General features: G+C 47.8%; 1 protein-coding gene across 6 annotated transcripts in view; it reads right to left on the bottom strand.

The window, feature by feature from the left end:
* fam13a (family with sequence similarity 13 member A) overlaps positions 1-19,758 on the bottom strand; it is a 255,988-nt gene that overhangs the window by 171,655 nt on the left and 64,575 nt on the right. For 4 of the 6 annotated variants that reach the window (XM_086006667.1, XM_086006678.1, XM_086006641.1 and 1 more), the window contains exons 5-6: positions 11,565-11,712; positions 7,797-7,880 (exon numbers count right to left, since the gene is read on the bottom strand). In XM_086006667.1, the coding sequence (XP_085862793.1) occupies positions 7,797-7,880; positions 11,565-11,712 (232 nt within the window). The remainder of the gene's footprint in view (positions 1-7,796; positions 7,881-11,564; positions 11,713-19,758) is intronic. The other 2 variants (XM_086006686.1, XM_086006650.1) reach the window with 1 other exon arrangement.

Genomic DNA, 19,758 nt, shown 5'->3' with positions numbered 1-19,758 from the left:
TTAAAGGCGAGGTGGCCGAGGTAAGTGGAAAGAAAACTTAGCTTTCCTGTTCTAGCTTTTTCCCGCGGGTTCCTGCCCGCGATCGATCAGCCCGGCTTGAGCGCCGGGCTGATCGCGCGGGATCGCGGATGCCTTGGCGGTCCAGGTAGGTAATTTTTCTAGTGCAGAGCCTGCAGCGATGGCCCATCCCTTTAAGGGAGGGAAGGAGCCTTTGAACGCGGCAGCGCTGCACGGCCCAGTGAGCAGCGCGGCTGAAGTCTCCGCCCCACTCTCCGATGTTAGCGCTCTAAGAAGGAAGTGGAGCGTTTGATTTAGCGCTCCATTTCCTTCCTGGAGCGCAAACCCGAATTTTTGAAAAGTTTAGAAACATTAGCGCCTTCTCAACTTTTCAAGTGTTAGCACCCCAAACGGGGCGATACCCAATTTCACCCCCCCCTTATACATTAGTCAATGTTTCCCTTTAGTCTGAAAAGGCATTTTATCTGTAACACATTATACACTGCCATTATGGGTAAATTGCCTCAGAAATCTAACCAGTTAGCAAGCAGCAGTGTGCCCAATCTGTGGGAGCGTACGTCTTGTTTTGAACAAGTACAGCTTTTGTTCAAACTATGTAGCTTATATAAGACACCTCAGCCAACTATGTGCCATCGTATGCAAAGACAAATCCACCCCATGGGTCCACTTCCCTGCAGCCTCTGTGCGCTAGTGATAAACAAATTCCAACCAGCTTTAATGCTCTCCCTGTCAGTTGCCACACCCTTGGTCGCCAGCCAGCTGTTCTCTTTGTTCAAACCCCGGGAGCTGCACTATTGATTGTATGTCAAACAGTGCCGTGTTTGAAAACATCTGTGGGAGCTTTTTGCAGATACGGGTCAACCTTTACGATGTGCATTAAAGATGCAAATCTGCCCAGCTATGGTTTTCATTTTGTGTCCATGCTCTGTCAGCTCAAAGAGGGATTATGCAACAGCACCACAAGGCGTGCTGCGCAATATCGGCACTTCAAACCCACACAGTGCGCCTTTCTTCGAGTTTCGTCGGGCATTACATGGAACTTACAGCACAGAAACAGGCCAGTCGGCCCATGGTGTTTATGCTCCAGAAAACGAGCCTCCTCCTGTCCCAACCCCTTCAGCATAACCTTCCATTCCTTTCTCCCTCATGTACCTTAAATGCATCTACACTATTCGCATCAACCACTCCGCGTGGTGGCCAGTTCCACATTCTCCCCACTCCCTGGGTAAAGATGTTTCTCCTGAATTGCTTGCTGGATTTATTACTACAGGAAACTCTCGATTTACCGGCAGCTAAATAACTAGAAATCTCTCTTAACCGGCAAAATTCAGGAGTAGGTTCAGGTAAGTTTTACTTCATATTAGTGGCCGTGTAACCGGGGTTCCTGGATCTGTGGCCGTGTAACCGGGGTTCCTGGATCTGTGGCCGTGTAACCGGGGTTCCGGCACCTGTTGCCATGCAACAGGGACACCTGGGTCTGTGGCCGTGTACGGGGCTCTCTTACCTTAGTGAGTATACCTCTCTGTAATCCGGACTTTTTGATCAACCGGCACCACGCCGGTCCCATCGGTGCCGGATAAAAAAGAGTTTCCTGTATCATATTTACGCCCAATGTTCCCTTTAAGTTGAACGGCCTCCCGCACAGCTGGCTCACCGGCTCTTAAAGGGGAAAAACCGCACATGCGCGGAATTCTGAATGGGCCGCGCAGCCCATTAAAGGGGCTGCCCATCCCAAAAGGAAATGGAGGCGGAATATTGTTTGTGACCCCTAGTTTTGGATTCCTCCCACCGGCGGAAACATTTTTTCGGCGTTTACTCTATCAAACCGCTTCATAATTTTAAAGAACTTTATTAGGTCACCCCCCCTCAGCCTTCTCTTTTCTAGAGAATAGAGCCCATCTATAAATCAACTTGACTGGGAGCTGCCTCTCAACGACCCCATGATATTCTCATTATCGGGTTACTTCACAACATTATTCTCTTCACACCCACCCCCCTCAGTAAATATCCAGATTAAAGTCAACTGTGTGCTCGAACTTTCTGTATCAGTTTGTCTGAATCGGAGGGAATTTACACTGAGGTAAGTCACTCTCGATGTCATCATTAAATAACTTTTCTATCTATTTTTTATTTCACCACATTTCCATTCTCCAGATTTGATTATTCCAGTGCTCTTCTGGCCGGCCTCTCACCTACTACCCTCTGTAAACTTGGCCTCATCCAAAACTCTGCTGCCCGTATCCTAACTCACACCGAGCCCCGTTCACCCGTCACCTCTGTGCTCGCTGACCTACACTGTCTCCCGGGCTGGTGACGCCTCGATTTTGAAATTCTCATCCTTGTGTTCAAATCCTTCCGTGGCCTCGCCGCTGCCTTTCGCTGTAACCTCCTCTGGCCCTACAACCCTCCGGGATCTCTGCGCTCCTCCAATTCTGGCCTCTTTTGCGCATCCCCGATTTCCTTGGCGCCACCATTGGTGGCCGAGCCTTCAGCTGCCTAGGCCCTAAGCTCTGGAACTCCCTCCCTAACCCTCTCCACCTCTCTCCACTTCTCTCTCCTCCTTTGTCGCTCCTTTAAACCTACCTCCTTTAAACTTGTGAAGAGATAAATCTTGCGAACATATCACAAAGTAGTGATTTTTAGGAAGGAACAAAAATAACAAAAGTGACTCAAAATATTTACTCCCGAAAGGCAAGTAATATCAGAACAACTGGCTGATCCTTTTATTTAATAGGCACTAAAACATGCAGAATATACACTCAGGGTAGGGAGCGGACAAGGTCAACTTTGTTTTCAAGCTCTGTTCTAGTCTACTTAACCCCTCTTATTGTGATCTTATGCTCCCACTAATTCCCAGTCAGGATATAGAATCAGAATCTAAAATTCCGCAGGGCTTGTCCCAGTCTGCTGCCGTAACTGTAGGGAGACTGGTGGAACCCTCAAATAAAGAAGGACCAAACTTTTAGGACCATTGCATTGTAAGGCACATGTGTCAATGATGCCTCAGTTTCTGATGTTAATAAAACCTCAATCTCCAGTTTCATATCTCATCACTGAAATACCTCATTAATTAGGTACGGTAGCATAGTGGTTACGTTACTGGACTAGTAATCCAGAAGCCTGGGACCAATGATCTGGAGACAAGTGTTCAAATCCCACCACGGCAGCTTGGGAATTTAAATTCAGTTAATTAAATAAATCTGGAATAAAAAGCTGGTGTCAGTAATGGTGACCATGAAACTACCGGATTGTTGTAAAAACCCATCTGATTCATTAATGTCCTTTAGGGAGAGAAACATAGAAGATAGGACAGGAGTAGGCCATTCGGCCCCTTGAGCCTGCTCTGCCATTTAATGAGATCATGGCTGATCACCCAAATTTAGTACCCTGTCCCTGCTTTCTCCCCATATCCCTTGATCCCGTTAGCCTTAAGAAATATATCTAACTCCTTCTTGAATATATTTAATGAATTGGCCTCAACTGCCTTCTGTGGTAGAGAATTCCACAGGTTCACCACTCTCTGGGTGAAGAAATTCCTCCTCATCTCTGTCCTAAATGGCTTACCCCTTATCCTTAGACTGTGACCCCTGGTTCTGGACTCCCCCGCCATCGGGAACATCCTTCCTGCATCCAGTCTGTCTAGTCCTGTTAGAATTTTTGAGATTCCCCTCTCATTCTTCTAAACTCCAGCGAGTATAAGCCCAATCGACCCAATCTCTCCTCATACGTCATTCCTGCCACCCCAGGTATCAGTCTGGTCAATATGCTGCCCTTACCTGGTCCGGCCTATATGTGACTCCAGACCCACAGTAATGTGGTTGGCTCTAAACTGCTGCCCTCTGAAATGGCCGAGCAAGCCACTCAGTCGTAGTCAAGAAGGCGGCTCACCACCACCTTCTCGAGGGCAATTAGGGATGGGCAATAAATGCTGGCCTTGCCGGCGACACCCACATCCCATGAACGAATAATTTAACAAAATTAGCACTACATTTCTGGGTTTTTTCTACCCTTTCTTACCCTGGAATATCGTACGTTCGATCACTTTTATCCTTTTTGAAATTTTACTGAACAGATATGGTTTCTGTAGGATCCGGTGACCCTGAACTTTTAGTTAAGCTGAACAGCAAGGTTGTTCTTTTGATGCAGTTTGTTTGAAGGTAGAAGGACTGGTAGAGATGTTGGACATTACTGTGAATAGGGGAGAGCACGGATTGTTCAGTTGAAGTGCTCTTCAGTGAGCTATGGCTGAACAGCTGGGACTACAGGCAACCGTTGAAGCCCTGTCACCTCCTCTTAATCCTTTTTGGCATCAGTGTGCTCCCCATCATAGAGTCATAGGGGTCGATTTTCTGGCAACCGTCGGGCGGCTTTTCAGACGGCCGGGGGCTGAAAATCGCCGAAAAAGCGGGTCGCGACCCCCCCCGCCTGATTCCCCACCCCGTCCGACTTTCGGACCGCCGTTTCTCTCCGACCCGCTTCAGTCCCGCCCGCCGCTGGCGGGACTGGCCGTCGGAACAGTAATGATCAATTATCACCTTGTTTAAGCCGATTTTAGGCTGCCCTTGTGACTTTCAGGGGTTCCCCACACAAAACACGCCTGCGGGGAACCCCGCTGATGAAACCTGGCGTGAAGCTTGCCGGCTTGCTAGCTGTCAGCTGCAGCTCATTCAGGAAAGCTGCGATTTAAAGGGACAGCATTTGTATGTTGAAGGACCTTGTTGTTGCAGGTTTGGGGCTACTTCTTCAAGGCTTGGGCACAGCTGTGGAAGGTTGGAGCCTCCCACACTTCTCCAATGTGATCTCCTGGGAAGCCCCTCTCGCCACCCTCACTCAGCGCTTCCTCAGCGGAGGCATCTACGAGAAGCATGGGACGCCTTTTTTTCCTTCCCTTCTTGCCATTAGAGGATCTCCAGCAGCAGAGGCGGCAACAGCAGAACCAGGAACAGCAACAGGAGCACCAGGCTGCTGCTCACTCACCTGAAGCTGCACAGGCCAGAAGGGGCCAGCGCTTGGAAGTGGCTTGAGAGCACCTTGCTGCGCTTTAGGGGGCCATGGGGACCTGTATCTGCACTGGCAGTCCTACTCAGAAGGACTTCCATGAAGATCTGGTTTCTCTGTTCAGCAGATGGCCAACGCTCCTCAAGAGATGTCATTCTCTTATGAGCACTCACCATGTTTTCCGTACCCTGGCGACTTATCTCCTCCATGGAGGTTGCCAACCTTTCCATGGTGATGCGTTCATGCGCCAATGACTCCACAAAGGCTCTGCTCATGGTCGCTATGGACTCCTCCATTCGCTCCACACTCGCAGCGACCCTGGAGACAAAACCTGCCAGAGACTCCTGCATCTGTGCATGGAGATCCATCACCTCTTCTCTTGCGGATGGACCCAGAGGCAGAGGGTCGACATGCAGTGCAGCTGAGCTGAGCTGGCAGAGTCCTGCGCCCTCCGACGAGGACTCTCCACTGATGTCCCTGTCTCCAGAATCTGCTGAGGCTCACTTGTGAGCTGTGAAACACCAGGTGACAACACTACTCTATGTCCCGAAGGTCCCCCCGAGGTGTGAGTGTCTGCGCTGGTGCTGGGTGCGCTTACATCTGCTGACGCTGCGCCCTCAGAGGTTGGAGCTTCCTCTGAGGAGTCTGGCTGCACAGCCTCTTCCTCCTCCACAGTGAGGACGGGGGCTCTGGATGGTACTGTGGGGGAGTTAAGGAAGGAGTTAGAGATGTAATGCCAAGGTTCTTCTGGTGACTCCCAGCGAGTTGGCATCTGCTGACACCTGCATCCATGCAGCATTGGTCTCAGTGGGAGGCCTCTTCCTCCCTCGCCTAGGGAAGAGGACCTCCCTGTGGGCCCTAACCCCATCCAATAATGCCTGCAGTGAAGCCTCGTCGAATTTGAAGGCAGCTCGGGGTCTGGCACAGGCCACAGCTGCTGCAGGCTCCTCTGCCATCCTGTATGGTTCGTTTGGAAGCCTTCAGAGGATGCAGTTCTTGCTATGGACCTTGAAAGCACCACGAATGGCGACATCATACTGTGGGGCTTTCTGACTCGAATTGGACAATTAGCAAGGCTAATGCTGGGAATTAATTGGCCACTTGAGGGAAAATTGCATGGAGCTGGCTGACACTTTTTTATGTGTGTCAGAAACCCCACATTCAGGGAAACCCGACCATTTCCCACACAAGCCGAAAATCGGGGCCATAGGGTGAAAAATTCAGTTGTTTGCGCCTCCCGTTAGCGCCTTAAGAGGGCGCTAATGGGGCACAAAGCAACTAGCGCTCGGGCGCGGCGATGTTTGCACCGCTTGCGAAATTAACTAGACATTTTGCGGCGGCACTAAACACTACCGCCATGATCTCCTGCGCCGGCAGATTGTGACGTCAGTCGAGTGTGCAACACCCCGTTAGCACCCCGGACCGGATATTGAGTGGCGCCCCCTGCCTTACCGCCTGCCGCTAGCAACGACAAGTTGAGGGGAGCGTTATGCTGTCAGAAAGGGACTGGGGGAGCGCTATTTAAAGGCGACCGCTTCCTGCCTTTTTTTGTCAGTGACATTTTTACACCACGCATTCTGAGAGAGAGAGAGAGAGAGAGACTTCTGGAGAGATTCAACGCTGTGTGAAGGAGTTTTGAGTACTGAGCAGCACTTTGCAGGTTTATTTTGATTTGCCCTTCCTTGCTTCGCCAGCGCTCTGAGGTAGCGCCTCGCTCCTCGGCCTTTGCGCCTTAAGACAAGTGTGAAGCGCCTGATTTAGCGCACCAATCACCTCCAGGGGCGATAAAAGCCAAGTTTGCTGTCGGAGGTGATAATTAGTGCCAGGCACTAAACTTTGCACACGGCCGATAATGGCGCCCCAAATGGGGAGATACAGAATTTTTTCCCCATAGCGTCATAGATTTATACAGCACAGAAAGAGGCCCTTCGGCCCATCGTGTCCACGCCGGCCATCAAGCCCTATCTATTCTAATCCCATTTTCCAGCACTTGGTCCGTAGCCTTGTATGCTATGGCGTTTCAAGTGCTCATCTAAATGCTTCTTGAATGTTGTGAGGGTTCCTGCCTCTACCACCCTTTCAGGCAGTGAGGTCCAGATTCCAACCACCCTCTGGGTGAAAAAGTTTTTCCTCAAATCCCCTCTAAACCTCCTGCCCCTTAACTTGAAACTATGCCCCCTGGTTATTGACCCCTCTACTAAGGGGAAAAGCTCCTTTCTATCTACCCTATCTATGCCCCTCATAATTATGTACACCTCAATCAGGTCCCCCCTCAGCCTTCTCTGCTCTAACGAAAACAACCCCAGCCTGTCCAGTCTCTCTTCATAGCTGAAGCGCTCCATCCTGGTGAATCTTCTCTGCACCCTCTCCAATGCAATCACATCCTTCCTATAGTGTGGCGACCAGAACAGCACACAGTATTCCAGCTGTGGCCTAACTTGTGTTTTGTACAGCTCCATCATAACCTCCCTGCTCTTGTATTCTCATCATGTTGAAGATCCCTGTCCAATGGCGGCTTCCTGTGTGGTCCCTGTTGCAGAGCAATGTTATGCAACCTACCACAAAGCACATGGGGCTGGATTTTGCCAGCTGTGAGGAGGCGGGTATGGAGGCGGGACTGCCGGTAAAGTTGCAGAATTTGGGGGCGGGTGGCACACCTGCGCCCATCCCGCCTCCGTGCCCTTTTGCCAGGAGGCGGGAAGCTGTCCCGCCCCGGGTCCCGTCTCCTCGAGGCGAGACAGGTAGTTAACAGGCAGAAAAAAGGGTTAGTCTCATTTTACCTTTCCAAGTGCAGGCTTCCCGACCTCGGCGAACCCCACCAGGGTGTAAGAGACAAGTAGGAGGTCTGCGGGGGTCGGAGGGGTCTGAAAATGAGATGTAGAGGTGAGTGATGGGTGCAAGTGTGGAGTGGTAAGTATATGAGGTGAGTGTTAAGTGTTATAAAATGTTCACTTACCTTTGTTCCTGCCTACAGCCTTCAGACGCTGTGGAACCGGAGACCCCGACATCTCCATTGTAGATTTCACAGACTGGCTGTTGTATCCTCCGAACCAACAGCCAGGTGATTTCTGCAAAGTTGAAAGGTTTGATGTGTCCTGAACATAAGGACTCATCAAACTACGCAGAATGTCAGTGTTTGACAGCTTCACGGAGCTGTCAAACGCTGACATTTCTTCTTTCAAGAAATCTTGACAGATGGCACGTCAGAGGTTGACGTGCTCTGTCAGTGACTTCCCCCTAATTGGCCTGCTGAGCCCGCTGGGCGGGCTTAACAAGATCAATCAGGGGAAGATCCCGCTGGTTGGCCAGAAGCTGATGGAGGCGGGACTGAGACCCGGCAAGCAGCAGTCCCGCCTCCAACACGTCTCCATTCATAAAATCCAGCACAAGGTGTCAGCTGTGGCTCAGTGCTCGCACACTTGCCTCCGAGTCTGAAGGTCCTGGGTTCAAGTTCCGCTCCAGAGACTTAAGCACAAAATCTAGGCTGAGACTTCAGTGCAGTAAGAACATAAGCAATAGGAGCAGGAGTAGGCCATTCAGCCCTTCGAGCCTGCTCCGCCATTCAATGATCATGGCTGAACTTCTACATCAACTCCACTTTCCTGCACTATCTCCACATCCCTTGATTCCCTTAATATCCAAAAATCTATCGCTCTCTGCCTTGAATATACTCAACGACTGAGCCTCCACGGCCCTCTGGGGTGGAGAATTCCAAAGATTCACCACCCTCTGAGTGAAGAAATTTCTCCTCATCTCAGTCCTAAATGGCCGACCCCTTATTCTGAGACTGTGACCCCTGGTTCTAGACTCCCCAGCCAGGGGAAACATCCTCCCAGTGTCAAGCCCTGTAAGAATTTTGTATGTTTCAATGAGATCACCCTTCATTCTTCTAAATTCTAGGGAATATAGGCCTAGTCTCAATCTCTCCTCATAGGACAATCCCCCCATCCCAGGAACCAGTCTGGTGAACCTCCTGAGGTAAGGAGACCAAAAGTACTGAGGGAGTGCTGCACTGTCTGAGTGCTGTCCTTTGGATGAGACGTTCAATCGAGACCTCCGTCCCAATTTCCTACAACAGTGACTATACTTCAAAAGTACTTAATTGGCTTTAAAGCGCTTTGGGACGTCCTAAGGTTGTGAAAGGCGCTATATAAATGCAAGTCTTTCTTTTTTTTAACAGGCTGTTCACCACACGAAGGCTCTGGCTGCTCTGTGTGCCTCATTATATTTCTGCCTCAGGTCCAGCTCCTGGATTTATCAAAGGGGTCGTGAACCAGGGGTCCAGTGAAGAGGCTTTGCCCCCTAACAGCAAATCTGAGAGGAAAGTATTGAAATCAGGCCAACGTGCCGCGTGCTACCTGCATGAGGCAACCGCGGACTGCAGCCCCTGACATTACCTCCTGCTGTCGTGTGGTGTGACCCAGCGACACAACATTTCAGGGCTGCACTCGCCTGGACAGCCAATGACAGCGCTGTCCTTATCCTTATCCCTCCATGGTATTCACCCCTCCCCGTCTCTGCAATCTCCTCCCACCCAATAACCCTCTGAGATCTCTGCGCTCCTCCAATTCTGGCCTCTTGAGCAATTTTAATCGTTCCACCATTGGCGGCCGTGCCTTCAGCTGCCTGGGCCCCAAGGCTGGAATTCCCTCCGCCTCTCTACCTCTTTCCTCCTTTAAGATGCTCCTTAAAACCTACCTCTTTGACCAAGCTTTTGGTCATCTGCCCTAATATCTCCTTATGTGGCTCAGTGTCAAATTTTGTTTGATAATCGCTCCTGTGCAGCGCCTTGGGACATTTTACTGCATTAGAGGCGCTGTATAAATATAAGCTGTTGTTGTTGTTGACGTGGTTTCAAGGGCTGGCTGCAGGGGACTGCCAGAAATTCGCAACACTGGGATTGATAGATTTTTGTTTGGCGAGGCTATCGAGGGATATATGGAACAAAGGCGGGTAAATGGAGTTGAGGAACAGGTCAGCCATGATCTATCTGAAAGGTGAAATGGGTTCGAGAGGTTGAATGGCCTCCTCCTGTTCCAATCAAGTTTTTCTTCTTTCTCTCCCTTTTACGGAGCCTTGTTTACAGGATGTAAAAGGTCAGCATGTTGCAATGACTCCTAATTAGCTAGTTACTGATTGAAGCTGTGCTCTGGAGATTTCAAAGTTTTACTTGAATTCGCACATGACAGGTGACCCCGGCTGTGACATGAGTTGTGAGCATAACTTAATTACAAGGCTTGAAAGATTGACTTAGGTTTTGCTTCCTTGAAAGCAACCTGGTAATGCCAAATAACCTTGTCTATTAGCACAGATTAATATATCAACCTAACTCTCCTGACCATGTCCTTTTCCAATAAAGACTTGGGGAAGTAGATGACTTAGTGACGGCTCAAGATCTGGATCCAAAGCTTGCCCAGGTAAATCGAACAAAAGTCTCCTCCACTAATGACTATCAAATATAAGTGATCTTTGCCAAGTGAAAACAACATAAGAAATAGGAGCAGGAGTAGGCCATATGGCCCTTCGAGCCTGCTCCGCCATTCAATAAGATCTTCAACCTCAACTCCACTTTCCCGTCCGATCCCCAAATCCCTCAATTCCCCCAGAGTCCAAAAATCTATCAGTCTCTGTCTTAAATATAATCAATGACTCGGCATCCACAGTCCTTTGAAGTAGAGAATTCCAAAGGTTCACAACCCTCTGAGTGAAGAAATTGCTCCTCATCTCAGTTTTAAATGGCCAATCCCTTATCCTGAGACTATGCCCTCTACTTCTAGACTCTCCAGCCAGGGGAAACAACCTCTCAGCATCTACCCTGTCGATCTCGCTCAGAATCCTGTATGTTTCAGTGAGATCACCTCTCATTCTTCTAAACTCCAGAGAGTATAGGCCCAAGCTACTCAATCTCTCCTCATAGGACAACCCTCTCATCTCAGGGATTAGTCTGGTGAACCTTCCTTGCACCTTCCTCTAAGGCAAGTATGTCCTTCCTCAGATAAGGAGACCAAAACTGTGCACAGTACACCAGGTGTGGTAGCGAAGGCAATTCCATAGCATAGCCCACGCCATTTGGGAAATCTCACTGCAAAGGGTCATAACGTGGGTGATGCAGGTCGAAATACTACACCATTGTAAGTAAGGTGACATTGCGGTTAAGACACGTTGTTGGAGCAGAGCTGAGCGTGCTCTGCTCAGTTTCGCGAGCGAGGAAAGCTACTGATCATTGGTTTACATTGTTTGGTTTCTACACGAAGCTAATGCCGGGGGTGTTTATGCTCCACACGAGCCTCCTCCCGCCAGACCTCATCTAACCCTGTCAGCAGAACCTTCCATCAAGCCCGTCTTTATCTGAGCCCAGTGTTCCCAGTGGGCTGTGCTTTGTTCCCCGCAGCCTGCTTCTTTTAATGCGCGGTCTCTTTTACATTTCTGCCCAGGCAGGGTATTTACAGCCGGTGAGCGGCCTGCGCGGGGCCCTTTGAGACTACTGCGCGGCCGCGCGCATTAGCGGGAGCATTGCTGGGCGCTCTTGCAAAATCAACTGTACTTACTTGCACAGTTATCGCTCGGGCTTGGACATCAGGTGGAGCGTCCATCTTGTCTCCATTCTCGAAGAAGACGCTATAGTTCTGCAGCAGCGTGGTCATGAGCTTGTTGGAAATATTCTGTTCCTTTATTCCTTCAAAACCGGGGGAAACGCTGCCAGGTTGAAAAAGAAAAAAGTTACCCTCGGGAACGGAACTCCGGTTATCTGTGCAACCCTTCTTCAGACTAGCCCAGTAACCGAGCTGGCAGGATACTCCCTTTGTGTATAATTATCACCGTCGTCACACTGCATATCAGGCTGTCGGCTGAATTAATATTGTTTATCGCAACGTGACATTTGAAGTTAAAACACAAACAGTTCATTCGATTATTTGTTTATCGGAAAGGGTCATGTTTCTTAAGCGGCTGCAGTAATGGTATCTCCCTCTATGCAAGGTATGCCATCTCACTGAAGCAAGCAGTGAAGTGAATGCCTATCTCGCTGCAGTTCGATCACAGTACAATAACACTCCAGTTTAAATTATGTGTTTTGATCACAAGACCCTGCCATCGCCATGACAACTGTTGTCAGCAAAAGACTATCCGCCAAAAAAAAGACCCAGAATAAACTGTTCCCACAAACTCATCTGTGTAAAGCCTTTTCTGCTTGTACGACTGTGTACTGATAATAGAGCTACGACAACTGTATACAACAGATTCATTTTAAAGGAATACAACAACTTGCGTTTATACAGTGTCTTTAACGTAGTAAATCATCCCAAAGCGCTTCACAGGAGCGTTATCAGACAAAAATTGACACCAATCCAAGGAAGGAGAAATAAGGACAGGTGACCAGAAGTTTAGTCAAAGAGGTAGCTTTTAAGGAGCGTCTTAAAGGAGGAGAGAGAGGGAGAGAGGCGGAGAGGTTTAGGGAGGGAATTCCAGAGCCTAGGGGCTAGATGGCTGAAGTCACGGCCGCCAATGGTGGAGCAAAGGGTGTGGAAGATGCACAAGAGGCTAGAATTGGAGGAATGCAGAGTTCTCGGAGGGTTGGAGGAGGATGCAGAGATGGGGTGGAGTGAGGTCATGGAGGGATTTGAGAATTTAAAAAAATCGAGGCACTACTGGACCGGGAGCCAATGTAGGTCAGCAAGCACAGAGGTGACGATGAATGGGGCTTGGTGCGAGTTAGGATACAAGCAGCTGACTTCTGGATGAGCTTACGTTTATGGAGGGTGGAAGGTGGGGGGCCGGCCAGAATAGACAAGTCTGGATAGACCAGGATAAGGTCAGTAATAGGCTTATCCTAAACCTAACTTAACATTTGCGCAGTCCCTTATTTGCAATCGTTAGGCTTCAGGCCAGTACACTGCTTTCCCTGTATTACTCTGCTATCTCACACTCAGTAATATCGAGCTGCATTAATAAAATAATTAATTCTGTTGCAGTAGGTCCTGTGCTGTTGTAGGTAACTAATCGATCTGCCACGATGTTGCATAGTGAAGACTAGGTGTTGTCTTCAGGTGGAGTGGGGTGAGAGACCGGTGGGGGGGATAATCAGACCAGTGCACGCAGACAAAATTCCGTCCCCCATTTTAAGGTAATTTCCGCCTTATCTCCAAGGGTTTCCACCAATCGCCTGCCGCAATCATGGCGGGGGATCGGGAGAACTCCATGGAAATTCAGGCCCATACATTCTGTCCATTACAAAATTGCTATGTCCAATTTATAATGGAAAGTGCCTATGTAAACTTGCCACGCTGTAATTGTATCCTCCTGCCCGTGGTGGCGCTGCAGCACCTCCAGTGGGGAGGGAAGGTGTAATTACAATGTGACAAGTTTACAGAGAGTTTATAATTGTGGATACAGGAATTTACAATGGGAAAAGGTGGCAGGAAGTACGTGTGGATGTACGATATTTAATATATTACAGTGTAGATCGTCACTGTGTAGGTAGCTGGGTGAAGTTGCTCTCCATTTACTAAGCCGTGCAGGGCATTTCAGGGATGATTTTCTAAGATGCTCTCTGTCACAGATTGGAAATCTGGGCACAGGGTCCCCACGATTCTCTTACAATTTTAATTTTAATGGTCGGAAAATCGTGGGCATGTCTTGTTCCTTTCAATTAGATCACGGCTGATCTGTACCTGAACTCCATTTACCTGCCTTTGCTCCATTTACCCTTGATACCCTTACCTAATAAAAATCTATCGACCTCAGTCTCGAAAGCTTCAATTGACCCAGAATCCACAGCCTATTGGGGGACGAGAGTTCCAGATTTCCACGACCTATTGTGGGGAAAAACTGCTTTTTGATTTCACTCCTGAGTGGCCTCGCTCTAATTTTAAGATTATGTCCCCTTGTTCTTGATTACCCCACCAGAGGACATAGTTTCTCTGTGGCGATCCCATTGAGTCCCTTTATCATCGTAATATTTACAAGTTGGCTACAGCTTACACGGATATTAATGGTGGGTCTTTATCTCTAGTAGATTTCCTCTGCTTCACAACCAAATAACCAGGTATCGCCAGGTGACAGCAGGACACATAATTAAACAGGTAACCTTCATTCTAGCAACATGCCATCTCCACTCCCAACAGTACCAATAACACCAGAATCAGATGGGTGAAGCAGCTCAGGTAGTGCGTACGCACACTTAAAGAGCAATCAATAAGGGGTCAGCCGTGGCTCAGAGGTAGCACTCTCGCCTCTGAAATGGGGCTTGAATCAACATCCTTCTGACTCCAGAGACTTGAGCATATAATCCAGGCCGACACTCCCAGTGCGGTGCTGAGGGAGCGCTGCACCATCTGAGGTGCCATCTTTCGGATGAGACGTCAACCCTCGCAGCTGGACGCAAAAGATCCCACGGCACTATTTTGAGTCACTTCCCCGAAGGGAGAGAGAGAGGTGTAACCAAAGGTTGAGCCGATTCATCGACTCCAGAGTCTGGAGCACAAAAATCTGACACTCCAGTGCAGTGCTGAGGGAGTGCTGCACTGTCGGAGGTGCCGTCTTTCAGATGAGACGTTAAACCGAGGCTCCTTCTGCCCTCTCAAATGGACGTAAAAGATCCCATGGCAATATTTCGAAGAAGAGCAGGGGAGTTATCCCACAGTCCTGACCAATATTTATCCCTCAATCAACATCACTAAAAAAAAAAAGATTATCTGGTCATTATCACATTGTTGTTTGTGGGAGCTTGCTGTGCGCAGTTTGGCTGCCGCATTTCCCGCATTACAACAGTGACTACACTCCAAAAAATACTTAATTGGCTGTAAAGCGCTTTGGGGCGTCCTGAGGTCGTAAAAGGCGCTATATAAATGCAAGTTCTTTGTTGCTTGCGAACGAAATGCTGCACTTTACGGCTGATAGATTCTGAGTTCCTAATCAGCCAGCAAACTATGTTTTGCGCATTCATAACTTACAAGTGAACATCTATATTGGAAGTAATTCGGATGGCCGATTGAAAAAAAAACCTGATAAATGTCCGCACGGGTGTGTTTTATTTTGGCAGGTGCTCACCGACAGTCTCTCATTCTGAGGGACCGAAAATAAGTTGAACGGAACAAGTCAGGTCAGCCTGGTTGAGGAGGCCTGCATTAATCCCTCAGACCATATTTGAATGGCTGAAATGAAAAGTAAGCAATATCAAATTAAAATGCTAATCAAAAACTCCCTTACAATGAATTATTTTTCTCCCATGGAGTGTACGGAACAACAGCAAAAAATATTGAACTCTTACAGACAAAGGCAAGCATGATATTAGAGGAGTGGAACATACTAATTATGGAATTCAGAATTAAATAGGGAGAGAAGGTCACAGACCCTATTTGTGTACTAAATGTAATAGATTATTCTTTCAATTACTGAAATGATCCATGACATTTTCAGAACTGGAACTTGTTTTGCGCTTTGTCACCATGACAACGTGCACCCCGGCTAGGAGGTTCTGGAGCTGGGGGAGGAGCGGGGAAAAAATCTGAGCAGAGGTGAGTCACTTCCCTGTAGGGAGAGAGAGAGGTGAAACCAAAGGTCGAGTCGATTCATCGACTCCAGAGACTTGAGCACAAATATCTAGGCCCACACACCCCAGTGCAGTACTGAGGGAGCGCTGCACTGTTGGAGGTGCCGTCTTTTGGATGAGATGTTAAAACGAGGCTCCGTCTACCCTCTCAGGTGGATGCAAAAGATCCCATGGCCACTATTTCATGGAAGAGCAGGGGAGTTCTCCCCGGTGTCCTGGCCAATATTTATCCCTCAATCAACATCACTAAAAACAGACTTATCTGGTCATTACCACATTGCTGTTTGTGGGAGCTTGCTGTGCGCAAATTGGCTGCCGCGTTACCTACACTACAACAGTGACTACACTTCATTGGCTGTAAAGCGCTTTGGGACGTCCTGAGGTCATGAAAGACGCTATATAAATGCAAGTCTTTCTTTCATCAGCAGGTTATGTCACTCATGCCTCAAGTTAAATCGATCATGCCTCAGGTTAAGTCAATCTGTGCGGCAAGTTAATTTGATCTATACTGTAGATGGAGTCGATGAATTAGCAAAATACTGCGGATGCTGGAAATCCGAAATAACAACAGAAAATGCTGGAAAAACTCAGCAGGCCAGGCAACATCCGTGGAGAGAGAAAGAGATTCAACATTTCGGGTCGAAACCCTTCTACAGAACTGAGAGAAAAGGCAGGAAATGAAACAAAAGGCAGTTTGGGGGCTAGGAAATGGGGGAGGGGATGAAAGACGAGACATTAAGAGATATTCAAGGTGAGACGAGATAGTAATAGGACAGGTAAAGAAACAGACAATGGCTCTAGATGAAGTGTGAAATGCGCTGGCAGAGTGAAAGACAGCTGCCATGTTTTCTATTTCAGATTTCCAGCATCCGCAGTATTTCACTTTTGTTAATGATACAAGTGACACAGCCCTGAGCCGGAAGGTAAACTGGAAAGCTAATGCACGCGTTCTGTGGTTGTTCATCAAGCCTTTTGGCAACCTCCAATATATTGTTGATCGTATTGGATCTTTACAATTCATTTTGGTAAATTTCTATTGGTTCTATGAGCTATTGTGCCAAGGTCGTGTTTGGCAGCAGCTGGGTCTAGCAGAATTTTAACCATTAGACACTGTTTTAGGCAAATACATAGTACAGGAAACTTTGTGTTATCCGGAGGCGAACCGTCCGGCAAGCTCGAGCCACCGGCAAAAATCAGGAGCCGTTTTTTGTTCTTTTCGTTTCTGTTCTTTGCTTTTTTTGAACAGTCAAGCTCTGCAACGTCTGTAGCTAAGCAACAGCTTCAGCTAGAGACACTACAGAGACGCTTGCCGACTGTTTAGAGGCTGTTGCTAAGCAACAGGGTTTGTTGATTCATACGGAGATGAAAATTTCCATATGTTTCAACATTAGCTCTGGAGTGTAAGGCAGTTTTGAGGGAACGGCAGCAGCTCGGTCCCGTCGGTGCCGGATAGCACAAAGTTTCCTGTATATGGAGCATAAACACCAGCATGGGCCTGTTGGGCCGAATGGCCTGTTTCTGTGCTGTAAATACTTTGTTGTACAAACTCCCATTAATCTTTTATTTGAATTTTAAATATGTCTCTGATTAAAATAATTATTCTTGAAAAGTCCATTGCATAGAAAGAAAGACTTGCATTTATATAGCGCCTTTCACGACCACCGGATGTCCCAAAGCGTTTCACAGCCAATGAAGTACTTTTTGAAGTGTAGTCACTATTGTAATGTAGGAAACGAGGCAGCCAATTTACGCAAAGCAAGCTCCCACAAACAGCAATGAGTTACATAACCAAATAATCCATTTTTAGTGATGTCGGTTGATGGATAGAGATTGGCCAGGATACCGGGGAGAGCTCCCCAGCTCTTCTTCGAGTAGTGGCACGAGATCTTTTACGCCCACCCGAGAGGGCAGACGGGGCCTCGGTTTAACGTCTCATCCGAAAGACGGCACCTCCGACAGTGCAGCACTCCCTCAGCACTGCACTGGGAGCGTCGGCCTAGATTGTATGCTCAAGTCCCTGGAGTGGCACTTGACCCCACGACCTTCTGACTCAGAATGCAAGCGTGAGCCAACAAAACAATTAGAAAATAATTGCCGCAAGCATTTTTGAAAGTCTACACATTCTCCTTGGCATGTTTCCGATTTAGAAGGCATCACCAGAGGCTGAAATTTCAGAGTTATTCATCAGTTTCTCTCAGCATCATTGGTTTCAGTATACTAGTGAGGCATTTGAAGATCATTACTAAACACTTCAATAATAGGTGCTCACATATGAGATTAAGTAATAATGTTGGTTCAATCCCTCTTTTCAAACATTTAAATGACAAATGTTGATTTGACAGACTTTGGAACCATCAGTGAAGAACAGTAATTACCTAGAATTACATAATGTACAGCACAAAAAAGGCCATTCAGCCCAACTATGCCAGCATTTATGCTCCACACGAGCCACCACCCACCCCTCTTCATCTAACCTATCAGCATATCCTTCTATTCCTTTCTCCCTCATGTGTTTATCTAGCTTCCCCTTAAATGTATCTATGCTAGTTGCCTCAACTACTCCCTGCGGTAGCGAGTTCCACATTCCTACCACTCTTTGGGTGAAGAAGTTTCTCCTGAATTCCCTATTGGATTTATTTGTGACTATCTTATATTCACGACCCCTAGTTTTAGATTCCCCCACAAGTGGAGACATCTTCTCTACGTCTACAATAGCAAAATACTGCGGATGCTGAAAATCCGAAACAACAACAGAAAACGCTGGACAAACTCAGCAGGCCAGGGCAGCACACCGTGGAGAGAGAAACAAGAGTTAACGTTCCAGGTCGAAGACCCTTCGTCAGAACTGGGAAAAAGCAGGAAAAGGAATAGATTGTGAAGCAAGTTAGGGGCTGGGAAAAGGGGGAGGGGATGAAAGAACAAAAGGGAAGGTCAGTGATAGGATAGAAAGCAGGAGAGGTTAAGAGACGTTGAGAGACATTCAAGGCGAGAGGAGGTGGTAATGGGACAGGTTAAGGAACAGAGGATGGCTCTAGATGGAGTGTGAATTGCGCTGGCAGAATGAAAGACAGCTGCCATGTGGGAGGGAAGAAAAAAGGCCAAACAAAAGTGTGGATAAAAAAATAATAAAAAATGTAAATATATGTGTTAACAGAGGAGCCAAACTATGGACAAACACCGCCGAACGGAACGACACAGTTTTAATTGGCCTTCCCATCGCCTGCACTGAGTTACTGACCTCAGCATCACTATGGCGAGCCACCTGACCTCCACTCCTATCAAACTCTTTCATAATCTTGAAGACCTCTATTAGGTCACCCCTCAGCCTTCTCCTTTCTGGAGAAAAGAGACCCAGAATGTTCAGCCTTTCATGATAAGGATGTTCTCTCAGATCTGGCATCATCCTTGTGAATCTTTTTTGCACCTCTCCAGTGCCTCTATATCCTTTTTACAACATGGAAGACCAGAAGTGTGCACAGTGCTCAAGTGCAGTCTAAGCTTAGTGCATTGTACTGTCTCAAAACGCAGTGAGCCTTCAGCTTTAACACGGTTTGACTACTGGCTGTCCCCATTATCATGAGTGGAGGTCAGGTGGCTCTCCATAGTGATGCTGAGGTCAGTAACTCAGCGCAGGCGATGGGAAGGCCAATCAAAACTGAGTAGTTCCGTTCGGCGGTGTTTGTCCATAGTTTGGCTCCTCTGTTAACAGCCATTGGCAAGAAAGCAAATAGTGAACTTGCATTTATATAGCGTCTTTCACAACCTCAGGACGTCTCAAAGCGCCAATCATGTCCGGGGCGCACAGTTTCCCAATATCCACTCCTTACTTGGTGAACTTAGCAGAGTTTTTTTTTATCCAGCCAAGAGAAAAGTAACCCTCCGAACGATCCACTAGACTCATTACCATTACTGGAAGTTCCAGTTCAAGGAATTCTCAGCATTAAACATTTCCTTTAAGCCAATGTACACATTTCACATGTTAATAATCCATCCAAAATTATATTCCTGCCAATTTTTTTTTGTTTTACACTGTGTTTAAGCTCAGTTGGTAACACCCTGAGAAGGTTGTAGGTTCATAGTCCCACTCCAGAGACTATAACACAAAAATCTCGACACCTCTGACAGTGCAGCACTCCAGTGAGGGAGTGCTACACTGTTGGAGGTGCCGTCTTTCAGATGAGGTGTTAAACCGA

Source organism: Somniosus microcephalus, chromosome 2 (genome assembly GCF_052327205.1).
Source record: "Somniosus microcephalus isolate GS21.2 chromosome 2, FLI_Smic_1.0, whole genome shotgun sequence".
NCBI lineage: Eukaryota > Metazoa > Chordata > Chondrichthyes > Squaliformes > Somniosidae > Somniosus > Somniosus microcephalus.
The sequence above is the reverse complement of the archived record's forward strand: the minus strand, read 5'-3'. Positions and strand labels throughout refer to the sequence as shown.